At 47.8% G+C, this 24,931-nt stretch overlaps 1 protein-coding gene across 5 annotated transcripts in view; it reads right to left on the bottom strand.

Annotated features, from left to right (window-relative positions):
- Positions 1 to 24,931, bottom strand: part of ARAP3 (ArfGAP with RhoGAP domain, ankyrin repeat and PH domain 3) — a 71,442-nt gene that overhangs the window by 13,856 nt on the left and 32,655 nt on the right. For all 5 annotated transcript variants that reach the window (XM_053250250.1, XM_053250251.1, XM_053250255.1 and 2 more), the window contains 9 exons: positions 24,319 to 24,424; positions 15,317 to 15,464; positions 15,143 to 15,211; positions 12,883 to 12,957; positions 12,148 to 12,262; positions 11,675 to 11,803; positions 10,061 to 10,194; positions 2,501 to 2,583; positions 1,150 to 1,185 (listed from right to left, as the gene is read on the bottom strand). In XM_053250250.1, coding sequence (XP_053106225.1) covers positions 1,150 to 1,185; positions 2,501 to 2,583; positions 10,061 to 10,194; positions 11,675 to 11,803; positions 12,148 to 12,262; positions 12,883 to 12,957; positions 15,143 to 15,211; positions 15,317 to 15,464; positions 24,319 to 24,424 — 895 coding nt within the window. The remainder of the gene's footprint in view (positions 1 to 1,149; positions 1,186 to 2,500; positions 2,584 to 10,060; positions 10,195 to 11,674; positions 11,804 to 12,147; positions 12,263 to 12,882; positions 12,958 to 15,142; positions 15,212 to 15,316; positions 15,465 to 24,318; positions 24,425 to 24,931) is intronic.

Raw genomic sequence — 24,931 nt, 5'->3', positions numbered from 1 at the left:
TTGTAATATGAGCCATATTTTGGCTCCACCTACTGCAGCCTGGTTTGGTGAAGTCACATCTTTCTCCTCACCCGCTATTGCTCCTCCTCTCTCTGGTGAACTGCAGCTAGCCCTGTTTGTTTCTCCCTGATTAATATAAGTTGGCCAAGAAAGACTGTGAGGCTATTCACATGTGTGTGCAAAACTGGGCTAAGGGAGCCCAGCCTGATTTTGTATGCGCGTGAGAACCACCAGTATTAGGCCCAATCAGGGATGTAGCAAGGTTGGAGTGGGCCCAGAGACAAGATTTTAAAATGCTGCGCCCCGCCCCCCTCACTGAAGCTCAGCTCATGAAGTAAAGAGCTGAGGCTGAATAGTGGTATGAAGCTGAATAGTGGTAACAAAAAGCATAGCAAAATTTTATAAAACCTATGTGCCACAACAGAACATCTAGAACATCATCCTAAATTATTTTTAAAAAGGTTTTGTAAATTGTGGACGATGCAAGTCATTTAATGGTACTAGAGAAAGACATGCTGTTCTGGTAGCTCCAGGTCTTAACACTCACATCAATTTCGGAGGAAGAATACAACTGAAGGAAGCCTGGGCGGGTGCGTGGCTGGGGGAGTCAGTCATGTGACTTGCCTCTGCCCCCCCCGGCAGTGGGCTCCCAGACAACTGTCTCCCCTTGCCCTATTATAGTTACGCCCCTGGGCCCAATCCCGGTGGCTACACAGTGGCAAACCCGCCTAAGTAGCCTCCCTTCTAAATGAGGTTAAGGGAGCGCTTGCATCAGAACCTAGCAACACCTCTCTGGAGAGGCATTGCTAAGCAGTGATGCTATTCTTAGGAGCCACAGAGGCTCTCCAGCAGCGTGAACATGGTTTTCAGATGAATGGAAACAGCGCAGGTGCCCCACTCTTGAGTCAGTGGGTCCCTGCACATTATGTAGGCCACTGACATTAAGAAAGAGAGTGGGACAGATATAATTGGGGGAGGATCTCAAAATTGTTTCTGAGCCACATGGCAGAAAATCTTCTGGTGCACCATCAATTTATGCTCTCACTCTGTGCCCCTCAAAGAATGGGGACGAGAAGGAGGGAGGACAAGCTAAATGGCAGGGATATGCCACTTGAAGAAACAACAACTTAACACAGGAAGGATACTCACAGTTGCTGTTTTTCTAGAACCAGAGTGAAACCCCACCTACATGAGAGAGAAAAATAGAGAATAAGACCAGAATAAAGAAAAGCTGACGGTCAAACTAGAAACGACTGCAGCAGTTCAGTGTGTTTAAACACACAATTGCCTATATCACAAAGAATGATGGGATTTAACAGCAACTCTGTGTGTGTGTGTGTGTGTGTGTGTGTGTGTGTGTGTGTGTGTGTGTGTGTTGGGAATAAATGAGAAGTGCAGAGCCCTCCCTTTGTTTGTGGCTTACTTCTCTAAAGCTGCTCTCGGAGAGCAGTTTTGGGGTTTTTCTTCTTCACTTCACTGATTATGTAGTTCCAAACACATTTGCCTCTTTGTGTGCTGATAGCAGAGAGCTCTAGTAGATCCCAGATTTCTACCACATGTTAAGTGGTCCATAGCTGCACCCAGTTGTGGAACTCCCTTCCCTGGGGGGCTCATCTGGTACCCTTTGTCACCACCTCTTTGAATTTGTTAAGATTACTGTTTTTCACCAAGGATACTGTACAGTTTTGTGTGGTGTCTCTGGTTTGTTAGTCATAGCAGGAACAGCACAATGTTAACAGCTGGCTGCTGTGGTTTTTCAATTTTGGTTTGTTAGTCATACATTAATTGCTGAATATTGGCTTTTATGATTTTATGATGTGCACTGCTTTGATTCTCTTTTTGAAGGCAGAAAGGCATTCTGTAAAACTTTTAATAACATAGTGGTTAGAGTGGTGGACTAGGACTTGGAAGACCCGGGTTCAAATCCCCATTCAGCCATGAAGCTCACTGGGTGACTCTGGGCCAGCCACTTATCTTTCAGACTAACCTACCCCATAGGGTTGTTGTAAGGATAAACATAACCTCTGGGCTCCTCGGAGGAAGAGCGGGATATAAATGCAAATAAATAAATAAGCAAGCAAGCAGTATAAAACAGCTTCTTATGACATCTACGAGGCCTGCCTTCTGTGCTCTTTCATATATTTGTTTTGATATATTTGATACAGAGGCACACCTTCACCTCTCTGAAAGGTGTGCCTATAAACTGGAGCCAAATCATTGGTCCATCTAGCCCAGTATTGTCTACTCTGACCACCACCAGCTTTCCAAAGTCTCTGGAGGACTTTCCCAGACCTGAAGTCTTCTGATTGGAGCTGCTGTGACAGGAACTGAATCTGGGACCTAAGCATGTTTTCTACTACTGAAGAATGGCTCCTGCCCATATCTGAGAGCAGATGGTAGTGATCAGTGCAAATTAGCACCCGGGCTGTGGCTGGAGTTGAGCTATAGACCAATTTATCAAACAAACTGCAGAGTTCAAGAGGATCCTGCAGTCACTTACTGTGAGGGTGGCTTCATTTTTTTCCGGATCCCCATATAAACCTTGGCCAGGTCCAGCAGCCACTCCCGCTCTGGCTTGATATTCTGTAGACAGGAAAGAGAAAGGGAGTCCTACTTAATTCAAAGACGTAAGATATTATTAAGAGTGTCAAAATAGAAAGGAAGGCCAGAGTTCTGTGTCACACTGCAGGATATGAAATTGGTGAAGCCCATTGTCAGTGCCAGGCTCATACTAGGATATATCAGCCTCAGCTAGCACCTTTTCCAAATGTAACTACTTCTATGCTACTACGTACAGCCAGACTCCAGCTGATCTGTTCAGTTCCCACCTGGGGGAGTATAATTTTGCTTATTTGCTTATTTGTAAAAACAAAAAACCTCTTCTGTGCTCACATAATGCACCACTCCGCTTTTGGTTACGAGAACTACAACATAGGCTACTTTTTTAAGGCATCACCTACTGTGTGTGCCAGGCCAGCCTAATTTCCTGACACTCATTTCCCCAAAAGAGTCTCACCTATGTGATTGTACCATGTCTGCTTGTTCTGCTAGACCCTGATCTGCTGTTTGGAATAGCAGTCCTTTTGTTCACCCAAAGGACTGTTAATGCCTTTCTTGATTGGAAAGGACAGCTGGTCTTCTGGTAGCAAGCATGACTTGTCCCCTTAGCTAAGCAGCGTCTGCCCTGGTTGCATATGAATGGGAGACTTGATGTGTGAGCACTGCAAGATATTCCCCTCAGGGGATGGAGCCACTCTGAGAAGAGCAGAAGGTTCCAAGCTCCCCTCCTGGCTTCTCCAAGATAAGGCTGAGAGAGATTCTTGCCTGCAACCTTGGAAAAGCCACCGACAGACTGAGCTAGATAGACCAATGGTCTGACTCCGTATATGGCAGCTTCCTATGTTGATTCCATAGGTAAAGCTTCTTTAAAAAATGGTCCAATCTGCCTATCGCAAGGAGTCCTTGGGGCAATTGGACTCATGTAAATGGACAGAAAGAAGACCAAGAGTAATGGCTCTAGTTACAATCCTTACACCCAAGCAAGTGTAATGGCACTTTCTCAGAGCTGTTTTAGGGAGCAGAGGGGTCACTCAAAGTCCTGGATAGCAGAAGAAACGTTCTTAGTTACTTCCTTACAGCGAGTTCCATGCAGTGAGCTAACTTCCTGGGACAGAACACTTGAGAGATATCCAGTGCTTAATCTGAACCTGATCTCATCAGTGCCAGGCTTAGAATGTTTTCACAACCTCATATTAAGCCTTGACATGATATCATATGTGCTAGCTGGCATGTTTTCTACATAGGCCCACTGGCTAAAAATCTGCACCCAGTTAGCCTCGGGCACTAGCTGCCATTGCCAACATAGGAATGCTCGGCATTCATGTAGCACTTCAAAGAATTCAAAGCACCTCACATCTCACTCTAATCCTTAAAAGGATCTTGTACGGTGAGTCAGCATTATTATCCACATGGTATGGAGGCTGAGAAACAGGGGCTTGCCTAAGGTCGCCTTATGAATTTGTAGCAGAGACAAGATTCTAACTGGGACTTCAGGATTTATAGCTCAATCTTTTAGCCATTAGACTGCACTAATGGTATCTACAGATTTGCATCCTTTTAGCAATGAGCCTGCTGTGGAACACATATTTATTGTGCGTTGGGTCCTCCCTTGAATTAAAATTAAGAGGAAACTTGTTTCTCAAGTTTGCTGCAGAAAGTGAATTTTCACAGCACTCTCTGTCTGACCATTGTGTCATGAAGCAACCTCCCCTCTCCTCAAAGCAGGGCTCTGCACAGCACAGGTTGTGTCAGTCATAAAGACACCTTCTCAAGCAGGTTTTCAAGAGTGGATAAAAACTGTGCAAAAAGTGTTTAAATGTTTAAAAGTGAAACATTTGATCAGAAACGTGCAAGACACTTGAGAGGAGGGAAGAGCAGTTTTTGTGGGAAGGAAGAGACAGTCTGTGTTTGGCTCAGAAACTGTACATGTGCTCTTTGAGAAGCAAATCTCCAGGGAAGCAAAGATCATCCCACAACAAAAAAAACTGCATCTGCTCATTTTTGTAGCTATGTCTATGCAGCTGAAATCTTAACTTTTCACAGCCCTTATCTTTCCTCTCTCTGGCACAGTTCTTGATCCAGCTTCTCCATGGTCATAGAGTTGGGATGAGAGCTTTTGCTCAGTAAAGAAAGCTGCACCTTTTGAGTTTTGAAATTTCATACTCCCTTTCAGTATAAACAACCAAGCAGTCAGCAACAAATAAGGATTCTGCAAGACTTTTCCTGTCACCAGCTTTGAAATCTGCAGAAGGCCACAAATCTTCCCATAATAAAAATAAGAGGAAGATATCCAGGTGCTGTAGAAAAGGAGCATGGGTAACTTACTGTGAAGGCTTTTTCTTGCTGCTGGATTTGAGGACATCTCATGTGGGTTATCCTCCCCACTAGGGATGTGCCAAAATGCGCTTTGGCTGGTTGAAACATTGACACCTCCCTTTAAAACCGAGGGCTATCACAGCCCCTTTAAAGAGGAGGAGGACCATACCTGCTCCTCATAGGAACATAGAACATAGGAAGCTGCCATATACTGAGACAGACCAGACTAGCTCAGTATTGTCTCCACAGACTGGCAGCGGCTTCTCCAAAGTTACAGGCAGGAATCTCTCTCAGCCCTATCTTGGAGAAGCCAGGGAGGGAACTTAAAACTTTCTGCTCTTCCCAGAGCAGCGTCATCCCCTGAGGAGAATATCTTGCAGTGCTCACACATCAAGTCTCCCATTCAGATGCAACCAGGACAGACCCTGCTTAGCTAAGGGGACAAGTCATGCTTGCTACCACAAGACTACCTATCCTCTGCTCACTGCCATTGCCGCCATCCTGGTGCTTCCTCCAGCTGTGCCCATATGCCGGTACAGCATCTCTTCACATGCTGGGGGGAGTGCTGGGATGGCGGCAATGGCAGTGAGCAGAGAAGCAGGAAGTCTAGACCTGATCTCTTTCACTTTAAAGAGTAAGCCCTCCATTTTAAAGGGAGGTGCCCGCAATTCGGAATCATGTTTCAGCACATTCCTACTTCCCAGCATCCCTGCTCCAGAGGCAGGACCATGCAAAACAGTTAGAAATGCTTTAAGAGTCTGGGAAGGATAACCCTGCCAAGTTCTGAATAGCCAAGTTGAAAGAGTAGTCCAAAACATGAGGAAACAGTCTATAGAGAAAAAAGGGCTTCCAGAGTTCAATCCATATGCTGAAGACATACAGAAGTTCTCTTGGCATCTTCTGCTTTGGCACTTTCACAAGGAAATCAAGCAAAATATCTTGCCAGCTTTGTGTTTGGCTTAGCAAACAGATCTACCTGTGGCATCCCCAGGTGGGACATAAGGAGATGCAACATGTTCCAATTGAGGCTCCATTCCACTGGGTGAATCTCCAACTTGCTGAGCCAGTTTGCTTCGGTGTTGAGTATGCCACTCACATGATGTGCCTAGATGAATGCCAAATGAATTTCTGCCCACTGGGGAAGGAGAACAGCTTCTTGATAAAACAACTGTGACCTGGATTCCCTTGGCGGTTAACATGCACCTTTGATGTGATGTTGTCCATGCAAACAAGTACATGCTTGTGTCTTATTATTTGTTGAAAAGCTAGCAAGGCAAGGCATATCACCCTCAGTTCCCGCCAATTAATTCTGTGCTTTCTTTCCAGAGGAATCCACTTCCCTTGAGCTGTCTGGTGCAGACAGTGGGCTCCTGAACCCCTGAGACTGGTGTCGGTTGTCATAATGACCCTGGGGGAATAGAGGAATTGTCTTCCCTGGGACAGGTGGTCAAGTGAGGCCCACCAATGTAAGGACTGGATAAGACTGGAGGGCACAACCACCTTCAATTGACACTTTTGAGTTATTGCCCTTTGGTAAGGGAGTAGAAACAATGGTAAGGGATATAGGTGAAACCTGCCCCAGTCACGGAATCCAGTGTTGCCACCATCAACCCCAGAAGTGTGCTAACGCCAGTAAGGGCACCCTGTTGCTGGAGCAGATTGAGCAAATTAAGGCCAGAATTTTCTGAATATGCTCCTGAGAAAGAAATAGCTTGCCTGAGACGGTATCTATCATCATACCCAAATGGAATAGCCTCTGAGATGAATAGAGTTGGACAACTCTTGGATGTGTTGACTAAAAAACCATGATCTGCCAGCACTTGAAGAGTTAGGTTTACATTACATTATGTACAGGCTGATGCTAGGTCCAGTGATATGATGTGCAGATTGTCCAAGATGCAAAGATCCAGACACCTTGGCATCTAAGATGAGCTATTAGAGGTACCATTATCTTTGTAAAGATTATGGGTGCTGACAACAGCCTGAATGGTAGAGCCCTGTACTGATAATGATTGCCCATGTATTTGAAGCGGAGGAATGGGTGGCTGTCGGGGTGTATGGATATGTGTAAGTATGCTTCCATAAGGTCTAGTGAAGATGGGAAATCTAGATGGAGGACTCTGCAATTGACAGATTTTCCATTTTGAATTTCTTGTGTTCAACAAATTTGTTTAGGAATTTTAAATTCAGGACAGCTCCTCTGAGGGATCCAACCTTTTTCAGAACAGTGAACAGAGTAGAATAGATCCCTGCCCCCAGTGGAGAAGAGGAACAGGTTTGACAGCACCCATCGTTTCTAGATGTTGAATGGCTTTGTAGGAGGCCAGCATGTTTGATAGGCGAGTGTGACAATGGGGTTGCCAGAAACCTATTTGGAGGGAAGGTGGTAGATTCTATCCTGTAGTCTGTATAGCATTTAGCACCCACTTGTCATCAGTGGAGAGCTCCCAAGCATGAAAATTCGGTGGGGGGGCACCTGGAGGGGATAGGAGTCAGGACTGCTATCTTGCAGTTTTGGACTGGACTTTTTATTCTATCTGCAATCCTCCCTTCACGTAGTAGAAAGAGCCTTTCTCTTATTAGTTTCTATGAGTAAGTCCTGCAATGCCTCGTACCCAAACAATTCAAAGCCTACATATGGTATTGCTGATAAGTTAGAGCATGAAGTGGCATCCACCTGCCAATGTTTCAGCCATAAAGTGCGTCTGACTACCACTGAGGAGGCAGATGAATGTGCTGCAAAATGCACTGAATCCATAGTGGCATCAGCCATAAAGGCTTGAGCCTTCTGAATCTTTAGCAACATTTGTTTTAAACACATGGGATCATCTGGTGGGTTTTGAATGAGACCATCTACCCATGGTCTCATTCAACGTGGTGATTCTCTTTATTTAGCAGCGGGAGAGTAACTAGCCCTCTCCACCCCCAGCACAGTACTTCCAGTGACTGTTGCTGGTGTCTATCTTATGTTTCATTTTAGATTGTGAGCCCTTTGGGGACAGGGAGCCATCTTATCTTATTTATTTGTTATTTCTCTGTGTAAACCGCCCTGAGCCATTTTTGGAAGGGTGGTATAGAAATTGAATGACTGAATGAATGAACATGTTGAAGTGTATTAGGGAGGAAGACTGGGTCAACCGGATCAGGACCTTGAGGACCAGGGACATGGGGGTCCCTGCCTGGATTGTGTGGGTTTGGTGAGTCATCATCAGATATTTCAGAGGAATGAGGTGGAACATTGTTCTTATTCCTTGAACCCTTAGAACAGCGTTTACTACATTTACTCTTCTTTTTTTTTACTTTCTAGGGCTTGGGCTGACAGAGGAAGAGGAGGAAGAGGTAGTTTCACTCCTCCTATCCTTTCGATCCCACAGACTGCTGGAGAGACTTTGACAGCATTTCCTGGAACAAGCCTGTCACACTGGAGGCATGTTATTGTGAAAATCTTCAGAAGGGGAGGGTTCCAGTGTAACATCAACAGGGTTTGGGGTGGGGAGAGGGCACTTGGCACCGGTCCAGTAACTATGTTGGGAGAGTAGCATCTGGAGTTCCGCTGGGGAGTTGCACTCTCAGCGATACAGATCCCGTACCTTCTGTATGCCTGGCTGCTGCTTACCACCCTGCAGGATCAGGCTCTTTTCGGCTGTTCCATTGCTTGTGGATTGACACTGTGGAAGCCAGAGAGGCTGTGCCTGCTCCCTGCGCCGTTCTTACTCAGGTTTCCTGTGCACCTGTGTCGAAATCAGGATGCCTCTCATGGCCTTGGCTGTGCAATATAAGCAGCCTGCTGGGGTCAAGAGAAACAGGTAGGCAGCCAAGATGCCTCGGAGCAAGCAAGTGCTGAAAGCACCACACTCATGGGAGCCAAAGCAGCTGCTGCCAAAGCTGTTCTGGCCGCCATGATCCTGGGGTGAACTGGAGTGTGTTCTACCTCAGAAGCCCCTTGGCATTCCCCGATAGAATGGCAGGTCTCCCAGCCTGAGGGCGGGAGACCTGGTGTTTCCTCCTCCAGGCCCTGTGAGTTAGGGCTGGCTAGTGAAGGTGAGGACCTAGTGGTGCTCGATGTGCTGCCAGGAGACTTTAAGGGAGGAACATGAGGAGATTTCTTTCCCTTAGAGACAAGTACATTCCTGACTTGGGGGTCTTGGCACTGCATTGTTGACTGGCCAGCTCCAAGGAGCAGAGAATAAAAAGGAACTAAACAAAAAATTGAGGTAGGTTTTTTTTTAAAGGCTAGAATAAGAGACAAAAAACAAATGTAAGAACCTAGAGCTGAAGAGAAGAAAGAATAAGAATAAGAAACAGTGAGGAGAAAACAGGATTTGACAAGTCGACAAAAGTTGTTTCTGGAGCAGACACAGGACTAAAAGAACTGGGTGGGGTTCTCCTTGCCCGGCTCTTAAAGCGTTTCTGTTTTGCATAGTCCTGCCTCGGGAGTAGGGAAGAAGGATAACCCACATGAGATGTCCTCAGCAGCAGCAGAGAAACAATAAAATAGCCCTATTATGTTCAGTGTATGCACAATCTGTGTACAGTATACACAGGTACAGTTATTCACATGTTATGTTGAACAGAGGTACAGCAGTACACTTCCTGCTTCTACCCTGTATTTCAGGGGGTCTGTAACCAGATTCACTTTTAAAATGAACACATGCACAGTCATTCACCCCAAAACACAGACACCTGGAGCCCTGCCAGATGGCAATTTTACTTTGGAAGGGCAGATGTGCATTCACATACTATCCAGATTTATGTCGAAGTCCCTGCAAGCTAGCAGGGAGCACTCCATGCACAATTCTGGTTTTTCATTGCAAGTTGGAGCTTAGTCTAATTTATGTCCGGGGTAAAAAAAAAATTCCACTTTTTGCATCGAGTTTTGGGGCAAATTCAAAATATCCTATATGCCTTGTAACTCAGAGTATTTCACTACTTTTAATCTCACAGTAAATCTGGTTGTCTGGGAAAGGCCCTGTACACATGTACAACATAATGTCTGAACAGAGATATGGTCTTGATGAAAAAAGCTGCCAAGCTTGTTATGCAAGGGTAATTTGCTTTTTGCAACTACTCCAAGCTTCTCTTTTTAAATCTCTCTTTCTTTTTCAGTGAGGCCCTTGGACAGCATTTCACCTCAGCTGTATCCTTGATGACCCACAACATCTCACCCCAGGTTTGGTTGCTATACCCGTTTCTCTTTCAGCAGAAGCAGCTTGCGGTCCCTGATGACAAAGTAGCGCTCCTGAAACTTGCTCCCTAGCAGCTTGGGCAATTCTTCACGACACTTCAACAGACCACATTTTGGACTCTCTCGCTTGGCACCTGCAGGGAAACAGGGACATTGTGTCTGAAATTTAATTTTTATTAATTTTTAACAATAATCATAACATCCATAATAAACACAATTGGACTTCCCGCGCACCTCTTTTCGTGAAATAAAAACTATAAAGCTTACCTTATTATAATATTAATTAAAAAAACACAAATTTAAAGCTTAAAGGGAAAAAAAAACCCATTAGTCTACCCAACCTGCATTTCAAACTTCAAATCCAGCTGTAAGATCCATATTAGGAAAATAATTCTTTAAGGACAACAAAAAAGGTTTCCAATCTTCCCTGAAACGTTCTAAGCTTTGATCTTTTATCAGTGTTGTTAAGTTTTGCCATCTCTGCATATTCCAAAGTTTTTATCAGCCAATCTTCTTTTGAAGGCAATTCATTAGTATTCCATTTCTGTGCATATGTTATTCTAGCCGCCGTAGAAGCATACAGGAAAAAAGTTATTTGTAGAAATTTCTCCTTGTGTTATTCCTAGCAGGAAGGATTCTGGCTTCTTAGGAAATGTCACTTTAAATATTTTCTTTAATGCATTATATATCATGTCCCAATAGGCCTTAGCCTTCCCACAAGTCCACAACATGTGAAAAAAAGTACCTTCAGAATCCCCACACTTCCAACATTTGTTTGAAACATTTTTATACATTAATGCCAGTTTTTTTGGTGTCAAATACCATCTGTACATCATTTTATAATAATTTTCCTTCAAAGTATAACAAGCATTGGAAACAGGGACATTGTGGAGTGAGGTTTACAAGAAGCAAGACACTGTCTCCTAACAAATGTGCTGGGCAGAGGAGTTATGCAGCTAGCCTCAATAACAGACAAATTACAGCTCCTTCATGCTCTAGAGTCTGTGGTCAAGCAGAACATACATTGGACATATGAAGCAGCCTTACATATGAAGTAGCCTTACATCAAGACCACTATACCTAACTTTATACTGGGTCTGCATCCAGCCCAATACTGTCTATTCTGACTGGCAGAGGCTCCAGGCAGGGGTAGGGGTATTTCTCAGCTCTACTATCAGAGATCCTTTAACTGGAGGTAGCAGGGACTGAATCAGGGACCTTCTGCATGCAAAGCATGTATTTTACCACTAAGCTATGGCTCCCCCATACAGTATACAATATAATAGTAAACCGCCCAGAGACGAAAGTTTGGGGCGGTGTACAAATTTGATGAATGAATGAATATATACATACATACATACACCTGGTCATTACGCTATGTACATAGGATGCTGTCATATCTTGGAATCAGGCCATATATCCATCTAGTCCAGCACTGTCTCCTCTGACTGGCAGTAATTCTCCAGACCTTCAGGCAGAAGTTCTTTACATTCCTCTTACCCTAGCCATAACTCCCAGTACATAGTCTAGGGACAGATTTGTGGGAGGGGCTGTTTTGCTTCTTTCCAAGGGCATCAAGAAGCAGGACTCTTCCCAAAGGGCAGCCTTGCTTACCTGTGAAGAGGCAGCTGCCTTCCCTGATGGGCACCTTTTTCACTAGCAAACAGGCAGAGCTGGGTTTGGGCAGTTTACACCACTGCAGAGCCTGCTCCAGGACCTTCTCCTTGGGGTGTAGGGGGCGCTCTGAAAAATGAAGAACAGACAGTACTCAGAGGCCAGTGTGTAGACAAGTTCAGATGGAAGGGAGGTATACAGAAAACATTGACAGGTATGCATTGCAATTCAGCTAGTGGATGTATATGGCACAAAGACCCTTGGAGCATATTCTACACTTGCATTGAAGTTAATGATTGTTAGCCACCTTGTTGATTTTTTTTTAAATGGACAGATGGGGTATAAATGTTTTAACAAACAACAGCAGCAGCAACAGCAGCCTTGGGCACACAGGCATTGGCTATGTGAGACTCTGAAATACCTCTACAGTCCTCCACCTGACACAATAGAAAGGCACTGCCTCTTCCACTTACCGAGTTCCCCATTCTCTAAGACCTCAAATGTCAGCCAGATGTCCAAACTGGCTGCAACACTTCGCATCTCCAGCACCTGATTCGTCAGCTCTTCTGCTGTCATTATAGGGGACACCTGTAAAGTGATAGACAAGCAGAGTTCATAATCAGCCAACCCAGTATCCAAAATGCTGATTTGTGGTCAAGCCAACATGCAGAATCTTACATGACAAGATGATGCATCATATCTTGTGATCCATTAATACCCTTAATCATGGAGCTGGAAATCAACCAATAGGAAAGCAGGAGCATTTTCAGGTCTCAAGGAGAGTTGTTTGTCCCCCTGTGACAGCACAGCAGCTCTGGTTGCTCCAAACGATCTCCTCACACAAACCAGATTTCTTCCCTTCCTGAATGAAAATGCCAGCTGCCCTACTCCTGTACAACTCAATGCCACCTGGGCATTTTTCACACAGCAAGCTTTACTGAGAGGCTTTATGGAGAGTTCGAAGTTGCCCCCCAAAACCAATGCAGAAAGTGGATTTTTTTAACCCTGGATATAAATCAGGCTACACTCTAAGGTGTGGTGAAAAACCCAAATCATGTGTGAGGTGCTCCCCAATAGCTCGCAGGGACTATAGGGTAAATCTGGCCAATATGTGAATGCACACCCTCCATTCCGGAGGAGATGTGAGTTAAAAGCCCTGTGGGGAAAACGCCCAGGAGACAGTGGCTGCATAGAGACCTGTCACTGACCTTAAGAGTGACACAGCAATCGGAGTTCTTCTGTTCCAAGTAAACCTCGAGGATGATATCACCAGCCTGTGACAGCTGTAGGGGGAACAGTGAGACAGCTCATAACAGCACAAGAAACCCGAGAGATCTGTTCCAACAGCAGGTAAGGAGTATTGGACAATAGTGGGAATGGGAGTGGGCAAAATGGGAGTGGGCAAGCAGCCCCTATCAGCTTTCATTCATAGGCCATTCTAGGGAACAGGTAGTTGACAGAAGGACGGGAACTTTCCCTCACAGTTTCTACCCCACACCAAGCAGCCGTGAGCACATGAGATACCAGCATGGCAGCACCCTCAGCTATCATGAGTTATATTCCCCACAGTTAGGGCTGTTTTACAAACGCATATTCATCACTGGTGTATGAATGAGCTCTAACACTATAGCCAGAACTTTCATCTCATTGATGCTTTACAATGGAGTCAGTTCCCACATTCAACGGCTAGTCATCAAACCTTTAGTAATAAAGGGATAAAAATTAAGTTATATATGGGAACTAGTGAGTGCTAGCAGATGGGCAAAAAAATGTTTAACAGAAATCAGAAATTATGAGTTGCCAGCTGCTGGGTTCCATCATATTCTAGCATGACCAAGAAATGGAGCCCAAGGTGGGGCTTTGCAGATGGAGACTGTCTCAGTTGTTCCTTGCTGATGCTTACAGGGCAGTGTGGGACGCAGTTAAGAGGAACAAAACATGTCACTCATATGTTGGGAATGAGGCTGTAGCTCAGTGGTAGAGCACCTGACTTTCATGTAGAAGGTCCCAGGTTCATTCTTGGGTATTTCTAGGTCGGGCTGGGAAAGACGCTTGTCTGCAACAGGGAAGAGCCCTGCCAGTCAATACCAAGCCAGATAGACCAATGGTTAGACTTGGTATAAGGCAGCTTCCTATGTTTCTATGCTCTAGGCCTTGGAATCACCAGGTTCAAGGGACAGATTTAATTATTTGATAACTCCAAGTGCCCGTTCTTTAGTTTAAAAAACAACAATGTGGCTTCCATTCACTCTTAGCTTCTATGGGTTATGTGTGAGTGTAAGAAAGGGAAAAACCAAGCATACAAGAAAGAAACCAATAATGTGCTTGCCATAATGTGCAATTTGACCCTTGTACATGAAGAAGTAGAGTCTCAAGTAGGGCTATGCCAGTCGAGGCTATTTCAGTTTTCAGTGGTTCCGTTACTGTCTTTGGGCACATTCAAGGTCTTGACCCTGCCCTGGAGCCTCACATGTTAGGATCATAGAATGCAAGAGTTGGACTGGACCTTAGAGGTCTCCTAGTCCACATCCCTGCTCAGTGCAGGAATCTGATGCAGCATCTCTGACGACGGCTGTCCAGCCTCTGTCTAAACACCTCCAGTGAAGGAGAGCCCATCACAGCATGAGACAGGCTCTTCCACTGTCAAGCAGCTCTTACAGTTAGGACATGCCTCCTAATGTCTAGCCAAAAGATGCTTTCTTGTAATTTTAACCCAGTGTTGGCTGGGACTAGATTTGGTCATCTTCATACAAACAACATTCACTTGTTGAGGAGAGCTGGTCTTGTGGTAGCAAGCATGACTTGCCCCCTTAGCTAAGCAGGGTCCACCCTGGTTGCATATGAATGGGAAATGTGATGTATGAGCACTGTAAGATATTCTCCTCCGGGGATGGAACCGCTTTGGGAAGAGCAGAAGGTTCCAAGTTCCCTCCCTGGCAGCATCTCCAAGATAGGGCAGAGAGAGATTCCTGCCTGCAACCTTGGAGAAGCTGCTGCCAGTCTGTGAAGACAATACTGGGCAAGATGGACCTATAGTCTGACTCAGTATATGGCAGCTTCCTATGTTAGTCCTTGAGAGATGGTGTAGCAGAGTGGCTAACTCTGATTAGCAGGAATCAGAAGAACCTGTTTCAAATCTTCTGTCATCTTATTCCTACAGTGGTTTTAGGCAAGCCTCTCTCCCCCCTCCCTCTCATCTCCCCCATCTGCAATATGGGGATAATAACCCTGATGTGCCTTAAAGGGTCGTTTTAAAAATTGCAATGAGATAAGTATGTGAAGTGCTCTGGACATTCTAACACACTATAAAACAAAGTTTTTTTCTCTTGGGGTAGAGCAACTGTTGATGCCTGACTAGCAGAGATGCTGCCATAATGCAGTGATGAAGCCTCATGGATCCAGGCCCTTACTTGATGTCTCTTTTACTACTGCTGATGCTAGCAAACCTGGCAGGAATAGGGGTTGTACCTGCACATCTCTCCAGGTAGTAATCAAACTGTTCTCTAGGTCCATCTGTGACACCTGATCATCATCGATCTAGGGGGTAGGAAAAGAGATTCAGTAAGCACACATGCAAAGCAAAGGCCAGTATGGGGCAGAATAGAGAGAGGGGCTGGGCAAGCAAGTAGGGAATTCACTCACATTGAAAATGTGAACATAGTTGTCAATCAGGTCCTCCATCACCCTGACCTCATGTTCCCCTTTTCCATCAGTTTGGAAGAGGCTGGGTGCAAAGAGCAGAGCCAGGTTCTTGGTGCTCATCTGATTGAGGTTAGCACATTTCTGTACCCTGTAGTGGAAGGAGAGGACAGAATGAAAGGTACATTGGTACTCACCGTGAAGGTGTCTTCTGGCTGGTGTAGAAGAGGTCACCCAACGTGGGATTACATCCCTCCACATGCTCCAGAAGGCAGGAAGTAGAAAGAACTGAAGACTTAACCCCGTGCATGTGGGCATATACCTTCAGTACCTAAAACAGCTCAAGCTCCAGAAGAAATAACATAACCACAACATGAACAGGAAAATAGCATAACATAACCCAGGACGAGAAGATGAAGAGCAGAACAGAGTAGCCCTCCCTCCCGGGTCAGAGATCCAGCCAAGGAAAAGAAACAAACCCCGGGTGGGCCTTGGGTGACCTCTTCTACACCAGCCAGAAGACACCTTCACGGTGAGTACCAATGTACCTTTCTCGGCTGGTGTAGGAGGTCACCCAACGTGGGAGATACCACAGCACCAACCACGGGAGGGAAACAGAGTCCCCAAACACTGGATCTACTGAGCCGGAAGGACCCTCTGAAGGACCCTCCGACCAAAGGCCGCCCTTGCCGAGGCATGCTCGTCCAACTTATAATGTCTTGAAAACGTGAAAGGAGACGACCACGTAGCTGCCTTGCAGATTTCCTCCAGTGACGCCATGGAAGACAGCGCCGCCGACGTAGCCGCTGATCTCGTAGAATGTGCTGTAATTTGATCGGGAACTGGTAGGCCCTGTGATCTATACGACTCTCCAATACAGGACTTCACCCATCTGGCTATGATCGCCTTCGAAACCTTCAAACCCAATTTGGATGACTTGAAGGCCACAAACAGGGCATCGGATTTTCTAAACGGCTCCGTCCTGCGCAGGTAGACCTTTAGTGCTCGACGGACATCCAATCGATGCCATTCTTTCTCGGCAGGATGTCTAGGATCCGGACAGAATGAGGGAAGAAATATGTCCGCAGCCCTATGGAAGATCGAATTTACTTTTGGCGCGAAGGAAGGATCAGGAATGAGACGAACTGCATCCTTAGAGAAGACACACAGGCCACTCTTAACAGACAAGGCCTGCAGCTCTGAGACCCTTCTGGCTGATGTAATGGCCACGAGAAAGGCCACCTTCCATGAAAGAAGCTGGAGAGAGATGGAGTGAATCGGTTCAAACGGGCGAAACTGAAGTCCTCTGAGAACCACATGCAAGTCCCAGGATGGAAAACGATGGCAGATAGGTGGAGACAGGTGTGCTGCTCCTCTCAGGAATTTCTGCAATAGAGGGTGTTTAGCTTGGAAGGCCTGCTGACGCGGAAACAGCATCTGAACCAAACACGCCGCTTGTCGCTTGAGGGTGTTTGCTTTTAGGCCCATGGAGAGACCCTCCTGGAGGAAGTCTAGCAGCTCCCGCAACTTACAGTTGTCGGGCTGCAGGCCACGTCTAGCCGCCCAGCGAAGAAAACTCCTCCAAGTTGACTGATAGATCCTGTTAGTGGAAGCCTTCCTGGAAGCGAGGATAGTCTCAATAACCTGCTCCGATAGACTTTCCCGGCCTAGGAGAGCCCACTCAGCTTCCACGCGGTCAGCTGCAACCATTCTGGTTCTGGATGGAGAACTGGGCCTTGCTGTAGTAGATCCGGACGGCAAGGTAGTCTGAGGGGCCTTTCCACAGCCAGCGCCACAATTTCGGAGAACCAGGGTCTCCTGGGCCAGAAGGGCGCGATCAAAATCATGGAGGACCGGGACCCCCGAAGCTTCCGTAGGCACCGAGATAGTAAGGGAATCGGAGGAAAAGCGTACAGCAGCGAAGGAGGCCACGGTGTTGACAGGGCGTCCACTGCTTCCGCTCCCTCCGACAGGAAGCGCGAGTAGAACCTCCGCAGCTTGGCGTTCTCCCTGGACGCAAAAAGGTCCACGCATGGCTCTCCCAGCCTCTCTGTCACCCAGTGAAATACGGAGGGGTGGAGGCCCCACTCCGCTGGCTGAATCCGCTGCCGGCTGAGCCAATCCGCCTGCACATTGGAGGCCCCACTTACGTGATGCGCCAGGATGGATGACAAGTTCTGTTCCGCCCACTCCAGCAGGGCCACTGCCTGAATATGGAGGGACCTCGACCTCGTCCCCCCTTGCCTGTTGATGTGGGCTTTGGTAGCAGTGTTGTCCGTGCGAACCAACACGTTTCGTCCCTCGACGAGCGGCCGGAAGGATCTTAAGGCCAGAAACACTGCCCGTAGCTCGAGCCAATTGATACTGTGACGCGATTCTTCCCTGGACCACTGGCCTTGAGCAGATTGGTTCCGGCAGTGCGCCCCCCAGCCCCACAGGCTGGCATCTGTCGTGACCAAAATCCTTTCTGGCTCCAGAAACGGTTTCCCCATGACGAGGTTTTCCTTCACAGTCCACCACCTGATCGCCTCCCTCAGATCCCAGCCTAGGGGGATTTTCTTGTCTCGCCGCAGAGCAATCCTGCTCTGATGGGGAAGAAGAGCCCACTGCAATCTGCGAAGATGGAGCCTTGCCCAGGGAACCGAATCCATGGCCGCCACCATTAGTCCAAGCAGTCTTGCTAGCTTTAGGAGTCTGGCCTGGTCTTTCCTCAACACTCTGCTGGCAAGGGATGACAGCACTTCCATCCTGTCCTCTGGCAGAAACAGTTTGCAGACCGCTGTGTCCATGATGACTCCCAGATGACGCAGGCGTCGGGATGGTGTCAGGTGGCTTTTGGCTAAGTTCACCAGGAAGCCGTGTTGTTTCAGCAGAGAGAGGGTCCTGGACAGGGCGGAGCTCACGGCTTCGGCCGAGCTTGCTCGAATCAACAGATCGTCTAAATAAAAGTAAAGATGAATGCCCTCCATGCGAAGGACGGCTACCAGGGGGCTCAGAATCTTTGTGAAGACCCTGGGGGCCGATGACAGACCGAATGGCAGAGCTCGGTACTGAAAATGCCTTCCCATGTAACAGAAGCGCAGAAGAGGGCGACTGAGTGGATGGATGGGAACATGAAGATAAGCATCCTGAAGGTCTATGGAGACCAAAAAGTCCCCTGCCTGCAGAGTCTCTGATATGGTGCGTAGAGTTTCCATCTTGAAGTGCCTCTTTATCACAAATCTGTTGACGGGGCGCAAGTTCAGCACCGCCCTTGCTGAGCCGTCCTTCTTCGGCACGGTGAAAATTACAGAGTATACGCCCCGGCCTCTCTGGCGCAATGGGACCTCCTCTATGGCTCCTATTTCCCTCAGATGTTGGATGGCTAGCAGTAGGCCCTTGTGCTTCGCGACTTTCTTTGATCTTGGAGTGAGAAGGAACCTGTTGCCAGGGCGACTGGAGAGTTCCACTCTGTAACCCTGCTTCACGATAGATAGGACCCAATTGTCTGCAACGGACTCTTTCCAGACGTGCCAGAAGTCCAATAGTCGAGCCCCTACCCTGTCGGTCGGCGAGTCAGGAATGCTGTTTGGGGCCCCGAGACTGGGAGGTGAAGGACTGACGATTCTGTGCAGGAAACGATTGCCTGCCCTGTGCCCTAGATCTATTCCACTGGGGCCGAAAGGAGCGGAAGGAGTCCCTCTGTCTGAATTGCGGTCTGAAGGCTCTAAAAGTTTGATTAGATCTGCGAGGAAAGGTCTTATCCTCCTTGCGTGAGACAGATGGCAATGCCTTACGCTTGTCCTGGGTCTCAATGAGCACCTCCTTGAGAGCTTTGTCCCCAAAGAGCTTACCCCCTGCATAGGGAACCGATGCCAGGTTTGCCTTAAAGGTGTTGTCAACTTTCCAATATTTGAGCCAAATATTGCGCCTGGCTAGCACACCTGCGCCCAAAGCACGAGCTGAAAAGCGCACGCTGTCGAAAGTGGCATCTGCTGCGAGGGCGGCCGCTTTTTGTAAACGTACTAGCTTGCGGCGCATTTGCGACTCATCAGACGGAGGGTCATTGAGCAGCTCATCAATCCATAACACTGAAGCCCTCGACACCAAAGAGGCTGTAGTGTCGGCCCTGATAGCCATAGCAGACAAATCATGAAGCCTGCGTAGAGCAGCTTCCGCTTTTCTGTCTGCGGGGTCCTTAAAGGTGGAATCCCCATCCTTGGGAACCACTACTCCGCTAAGGAGGGCTCCAAAGGGGGCATCCGTGAGGGGGGTCTTCAGAAGATTCAGAGTTTCCTCATCAAAGTCATAAAGCTTAGAGGCAGCCGCTGGCGCACGCTTAGCGGTGGTGATGGCGGCCCATTCCTCCTTTATAGTGGCCAAGAAGCCCTCAGGCATGACTGCCTTAGACTGCACAGGCTTCGCACTGGGTAGAACGAGGGAGCCCTTGGAGATGGGGTTATCCTCCTCAGGGGACACCGGTTTAAGGCCCAGAGCAAGCAGAGATCGGTTGATAATAGATTGGGCATCCTCCTTCAGAGAGAGACGTTGACTGAGAGCATCAGGCCCCTGCTCTTCGGGGGCCTCACTCTCCTCATCAGAAGAAGAGTAAAACTCAGGATCCCCACTCCCTGTAGCGGCCCCCTCCTCTCCGTGGTAAATAATATCGGGAGACTCCTCCCCCGACTCCTCCGAAGAGCGGAGTCCCCGAGAACGATGGTAAGAGGAGACCCTCATGGATTTTCTTAGTCTCTTTCTGACCGGGGAACGGTCCTGGGAGTCCGAGGATGCGGACTCCTCCTCCCGACGCCTAGGTGCTCTTTCCTTAGGCCGCCCCTGCAGCGCAGCCGCCAGGGAGCGTTGTACTGCCTCCTCGATCCAGCTCCTTAAGGCCTCTTGGTCTACTGCGTTCCCGGACCTGCCCGCAGAGGCGCCACCACCCGGAGCTGAACGGCCAGGGGAGCCCAAACCCAATGGCTGAGAGGGCGCCTCCCCGCTCCCTCGCGAGGGCCCTGGTCTCACCAGAGAAGACTCGTCCTCGATCTGCTGCCCTGCGGCTTGATCCCCCTCGCCCTGATGCTCCGCTGGGCTGGGGCTGCTGAGCTGATCCGGCTGCCGCTCCTCCGATGTCCCGCCCGCTGGGTCCTGTGCTGGGCGCGCGGCCGCCGGCGATAGGGGGGGCAGGGATCGAAAGGCCGCTTCCTCCACAGTGCACTTCGGCAGCAGCTCAGGCGAGGCCGACCGATGGTTGCGCGCGATTGGCAATCGTTCCCGCTTGGCGTGCTTACTCTTTTTCTTGTGCCTTTTCCTTGGAGGCGACGCCGAGCGGAGGTGATCGTGCCCGGTCACGGACCTGGCATCCACACCCTGGCCTTCAGGCTGAGGGGATAGTCGCTGTGGCCTGGAGGCGCCAGCAAGACTCCCCCTAGTGGCCGGCATTTTAGTTGCGTCCTTTTCACCCGCTCGGGCCTTAGGCGGGAAAGACCGTTGGCGGGCCGCTTGTTCCCTCAATGCCAAAATTCCTACCACCTTCCTCGCGGCCATCGAACAGAGGACCGACCAGAGGTGAGAGAATTAGGGGAGGTTGAAAAGGTAGCAGCAAAGAAGTAGGGAAGCGAGGATGGAAAGTAAAAGAGAACTTTTTTTTTTTTTTTAAAGGTTTAGGACAGTAGTAGAAACAGTACCAGGCAGAAGACAAAGAAGAAGCTGAAAGGTAGGGTACTTAGAAGAATAGAAGAAAAAACAGGGACAATCACGAAGCGAGCTGAGTAGGAGAACCTCCTGGAGCAAAGGCAGGAAGTAGAACTGAAGGTATACGCCCACATGCACGGGGTTAAGTCTTCAGTTCTTTCTACTTCCTGCCTTCTGGAGCATGTGGAGGGATGTAATCCCACGTTGGGTGACCTCCTACACCAGCCGAGAATGCCTGTTTGCTGTGCTTTAGAGTCCTAAAGGCAATGAACTTCAGTGCCTGGCACACTTCCAAGTAAAAGACATCTTAGGAGCTGTATTTGCATACATCCTCTCATCTCTCATCAGGCACAGATATGCTCCCCCTTTGCTCCCTTGCCACCTTTTGGAGGCCTCCATCTTCCATGTATGGATCAAAAGGCTGTATGCAGAATCTTCTCCCCTTTGAAATATCCTCCTTTTATTTCCCAACATAATTCCCTCAGAACTTTATGACTATCCAGAGACATGAAAAAACAACAACAGTCCACATGAACTCCTATTGCTCTTGTCTTTTCCCCTCTCCGTGGCTATTAGCAGCTTCAGAGGGGAGGTTTCTCTCAGAGAAATGGCTTGGAGGCAAAAGATTCCTCCCTCTGTCCTCCAGTGTTCAGCCCTGATCCAATTCCCTGCCCCCACATGGAGGCCTTTAAATTTAAAAATGTTTATTGGGATATCCAATCATGGAACTCCCATGAGTTTGAACCAATATTAAAAGCACATACATCTTTGTGACAAAATCCCCAATCAATAGGAACCACCGGCTGGTATGTTCTAAAGTGTTACTGAGTATAAATTATAATAAATTGATAGGTCTTGAATGTCTGAATAGTTAGAAAATGGTAATGGTACATTAAGGTGGTCACCTTAATTTCTGCACCATGTAAGCAATAAATACTTTGTACAATCTCATTTTTATGCTGGCTTTACAAACTAGAATCCATGCACTCACACTCTGTGTTGGTGTCTGAACTCAACAGTAGACTGGGGAGTGATGTTGCCAGATGGAAATTCAGCAGGTGCAACTTTCCCAATCATTTGTGATTGAGCAATCAGTGATGTACCTGATGGATTTCTGCCTGATGCCTCTGTATACTGCACAGTGCTCACTCAAAATGTCACTTAGAACAGTAAATGTCGAGGCAGAAATCTAATGGGTACATCAGCTTCACTTATTCCTCTAGGAAACCTTTTTCATCCCTCCATTCAGACTAATGGTAATGCAAAGGATTTTTTTAGAGCACAAGTAAAAATTGTCACAGCTTAACTCCCAAAACCAAAGGGAGTTATCCTTTTTTTCAAAAAAAAGAGGCACTAAATTATGTCATCTCTGTGTGTGTGTTTGTGTGGGCGCACACACACACACACACACACACACACACACACACACACACACACACACACACAGAATTACATTTATATCTCGTTCTTCCTCCGAGGAGCTCAGAGCAGTGTACATGGTTATTTCTATCCCCACAATAACCCTGTGAGGTAGGTTAGGCTGAGAGATACATGAATGGCCCAGAGTCACCTAGTGAGTTTCATGGTTGAATGGAAATTTGAACTCGGGTCTTCCCGGTCCTAGTCCAACCACTACGCTATGCTGGCTCCTAGTGCTATGTGCCATGATATGCACCCTCAGTTGATTACCCTGTTATAATGGGAACTACCCCTGCTAACTTGGCAAAGAGGCACCTTTTGACGTGGTGATTCTCTTTATTTAGCAGGGGGAGAGTAACTGGCCCTATCCACACCCAGCACAGTATTTCCAGTGACTGTTGCTGGTGTCTGTCTTATGTTTCTTTTAGATTGTGAGCCCTTTGGGGACAGGGTCTTATTTTTATTATTTCTCTGTGTAAATCGCCCTGAGCCATTTTTGGAAGGGTGGTATAGAAATCGAATAACTAACTAACTAACTAACTTCAAAAGGCAAATAACTCCAGAAATGTCACAACAGAAGATTTTTCCCAAAAAAACTTCAAAAGCATGTATTATTCCAGATGGCAACCTTACCAGAATTAAGTTTCTCGGGACAAAGATCCCATAAACACCTTGGACAAACGAAAAACGATTTTCTTCTAGTAAACTGCCCCTCTGCTTTAGGTCATAGTTTATACAAGCTGACCTGGTGCAGAGCATCTGTGCCCCTCGTTTCCCCTTGGTGGCCATTTTTCCTCAGCCCGCCGGCCAGCCCAGCAGCAGCCATTTCTCCTCTGCCTACTTGCTGACCCATCAGCAGCTGCTTCTCCTCAGCCCACTTTTACTTGGCCCGCCAGCTGGCCCGGCAACAGCCGCTTTCCCTCAGCCTGCTGGCCAACCCACCAGCAGCCGCTTCTCCTCGGCCCACCGGCGGCTGCTTCTCCTCGGCCTGCCGGCCAACTTGCCAGCAGCTGCTTTTCCTTGGCCTGCCGGCTGGCCTGCCAACAACCACTTCTCCTCGGCCCGCCGGCGGCTGCTTCTCCTCAGCCTCCATTGCTCAACCACAGATATGCGAAATGCAGGTGTCGGGACTGTGGGTGATGAGTGTACTTCAATATTTAAAATTTTGTTTTGCACAAACATATAAGAGCTGAATGAGGAGGGACAGCTCAGTCATTAAGCACACCTAGGTGGTTGTCTAAGGCACCAAGCTGTAGGGGGTGCTACAACACCATGGGGTCTCCTGCCATGTGACCACCGCCACTTCTGGCCCTGTTACCCACTTGCTCGCTTGCTCACCTGCCTGCAGCTTCTGTCACCTCCTGCCTGCCTGCTCACTTGCCTAGTCACTGCATCTGCTTCATTAGGTGCTGCTGGCCAGGGCCTTTGCTAGGTCCTGAAGCGCCATGGAATGTTATGATGACATCACTGCATGCAGTGAAGTACCGCAACACATTATGATGGTGCGCCACAATGGTGCGCCACTTCAAGCCCAGCAAAGGTGGTGCAGGCAGTGGATGCAGTGGACTTCGCAGTCACAAAGGCCAGCAGGAGGTCGGGTAGGCAGGAGGTGGCACTGGCAGCAGGGGCCACAGGCAAGCGAACGAGTGGGCATTTGGTAGGGATGGGCATCTCAGATGGATTTTTGCCTCCCTGGGGTGGTGGTGGGGTGCCAAAGCCAGGCTTCTTCTGGGGTGCCAAAAGTCCTTGGGGCAGCCCTGTGGATGAGGCTTCTCAACCCTGATTAAAAGAAAGCTACGCAAGTATCTGAAGCATGTGTGTGGGTGTGCATGCTTATTTAAAGCATCTACTGTATCTCAGAAGTTCTGGCAAGCAAGAAGTGACATTTTTGCAATGACCACAGAGGACAAACTAACCGGTACAGGTGGCTAATCAGAGCGGCCAGGGTCCTTCTGTTGAGGTGGGGCAAGCTCTTTATCAGCTCCTTGTATTGCTCCAACCGCTGAGGCTTCTGGGAGATTTCTGGCAGAAACAAAGGACTTCTATTTGATAAAAGTACTACTACCAAAGCGTCACGTTACTGCTGCATATAAAAGCTATACTTTGGGGCTGTGCATTAGAGGCCTAATACTTTGTTTCAGTCAAGACATCATTTGTAGTTAGTCACAACTCCGAAAAGAGGGTGAGAGATGCACTAAGTAAGAATGGCTTGGGGCCCTGACCTAAAATATCCCCAAAAGTGCCAGGCACTGGGAATCGAGGTATAGAAAACATAGCCAAGGGCTTTAATTACTGCAAGTCAAACATCAATAGTTTCTGGAAAGTAGTTTATCGGACATTAACTCCATTCCGCAGGTTATAGCACCGTATTTGAGAGAATGCCAGCCATCCTAAGTTATAGTCTGTGTTCCTACTGCAAAATAGGGTACACTGCAAAAAATAAAAGGGAAGGGGGAATATAGGGGCAGGAGAGGTGGGACTGAGGATCATGGAGAAAGGGAGCTGTGAAGACTTGAAAAGACTGATTTC

Source organism: Hemicordylus capensis, chromosome 4 (assembly GCF_027244095.1).
Source record: "Hemicordylus capensis ecotype Gifberg chromosome 4, rHemCap1.1.pri, whole genome shotgun sequence".
NCBI classification, from domain to species: Eukaryota; Metazoa; Chordata; class Lepidosauria; order Squamata; family Cordylidae; genus Hemicordylus; species Hemicordylus capensis.
The sequence above is the reverse complement of the archived record's forward strand: the minus strand, read 5'-3'. Positions and strand labels throughout refer to the sequence as shown.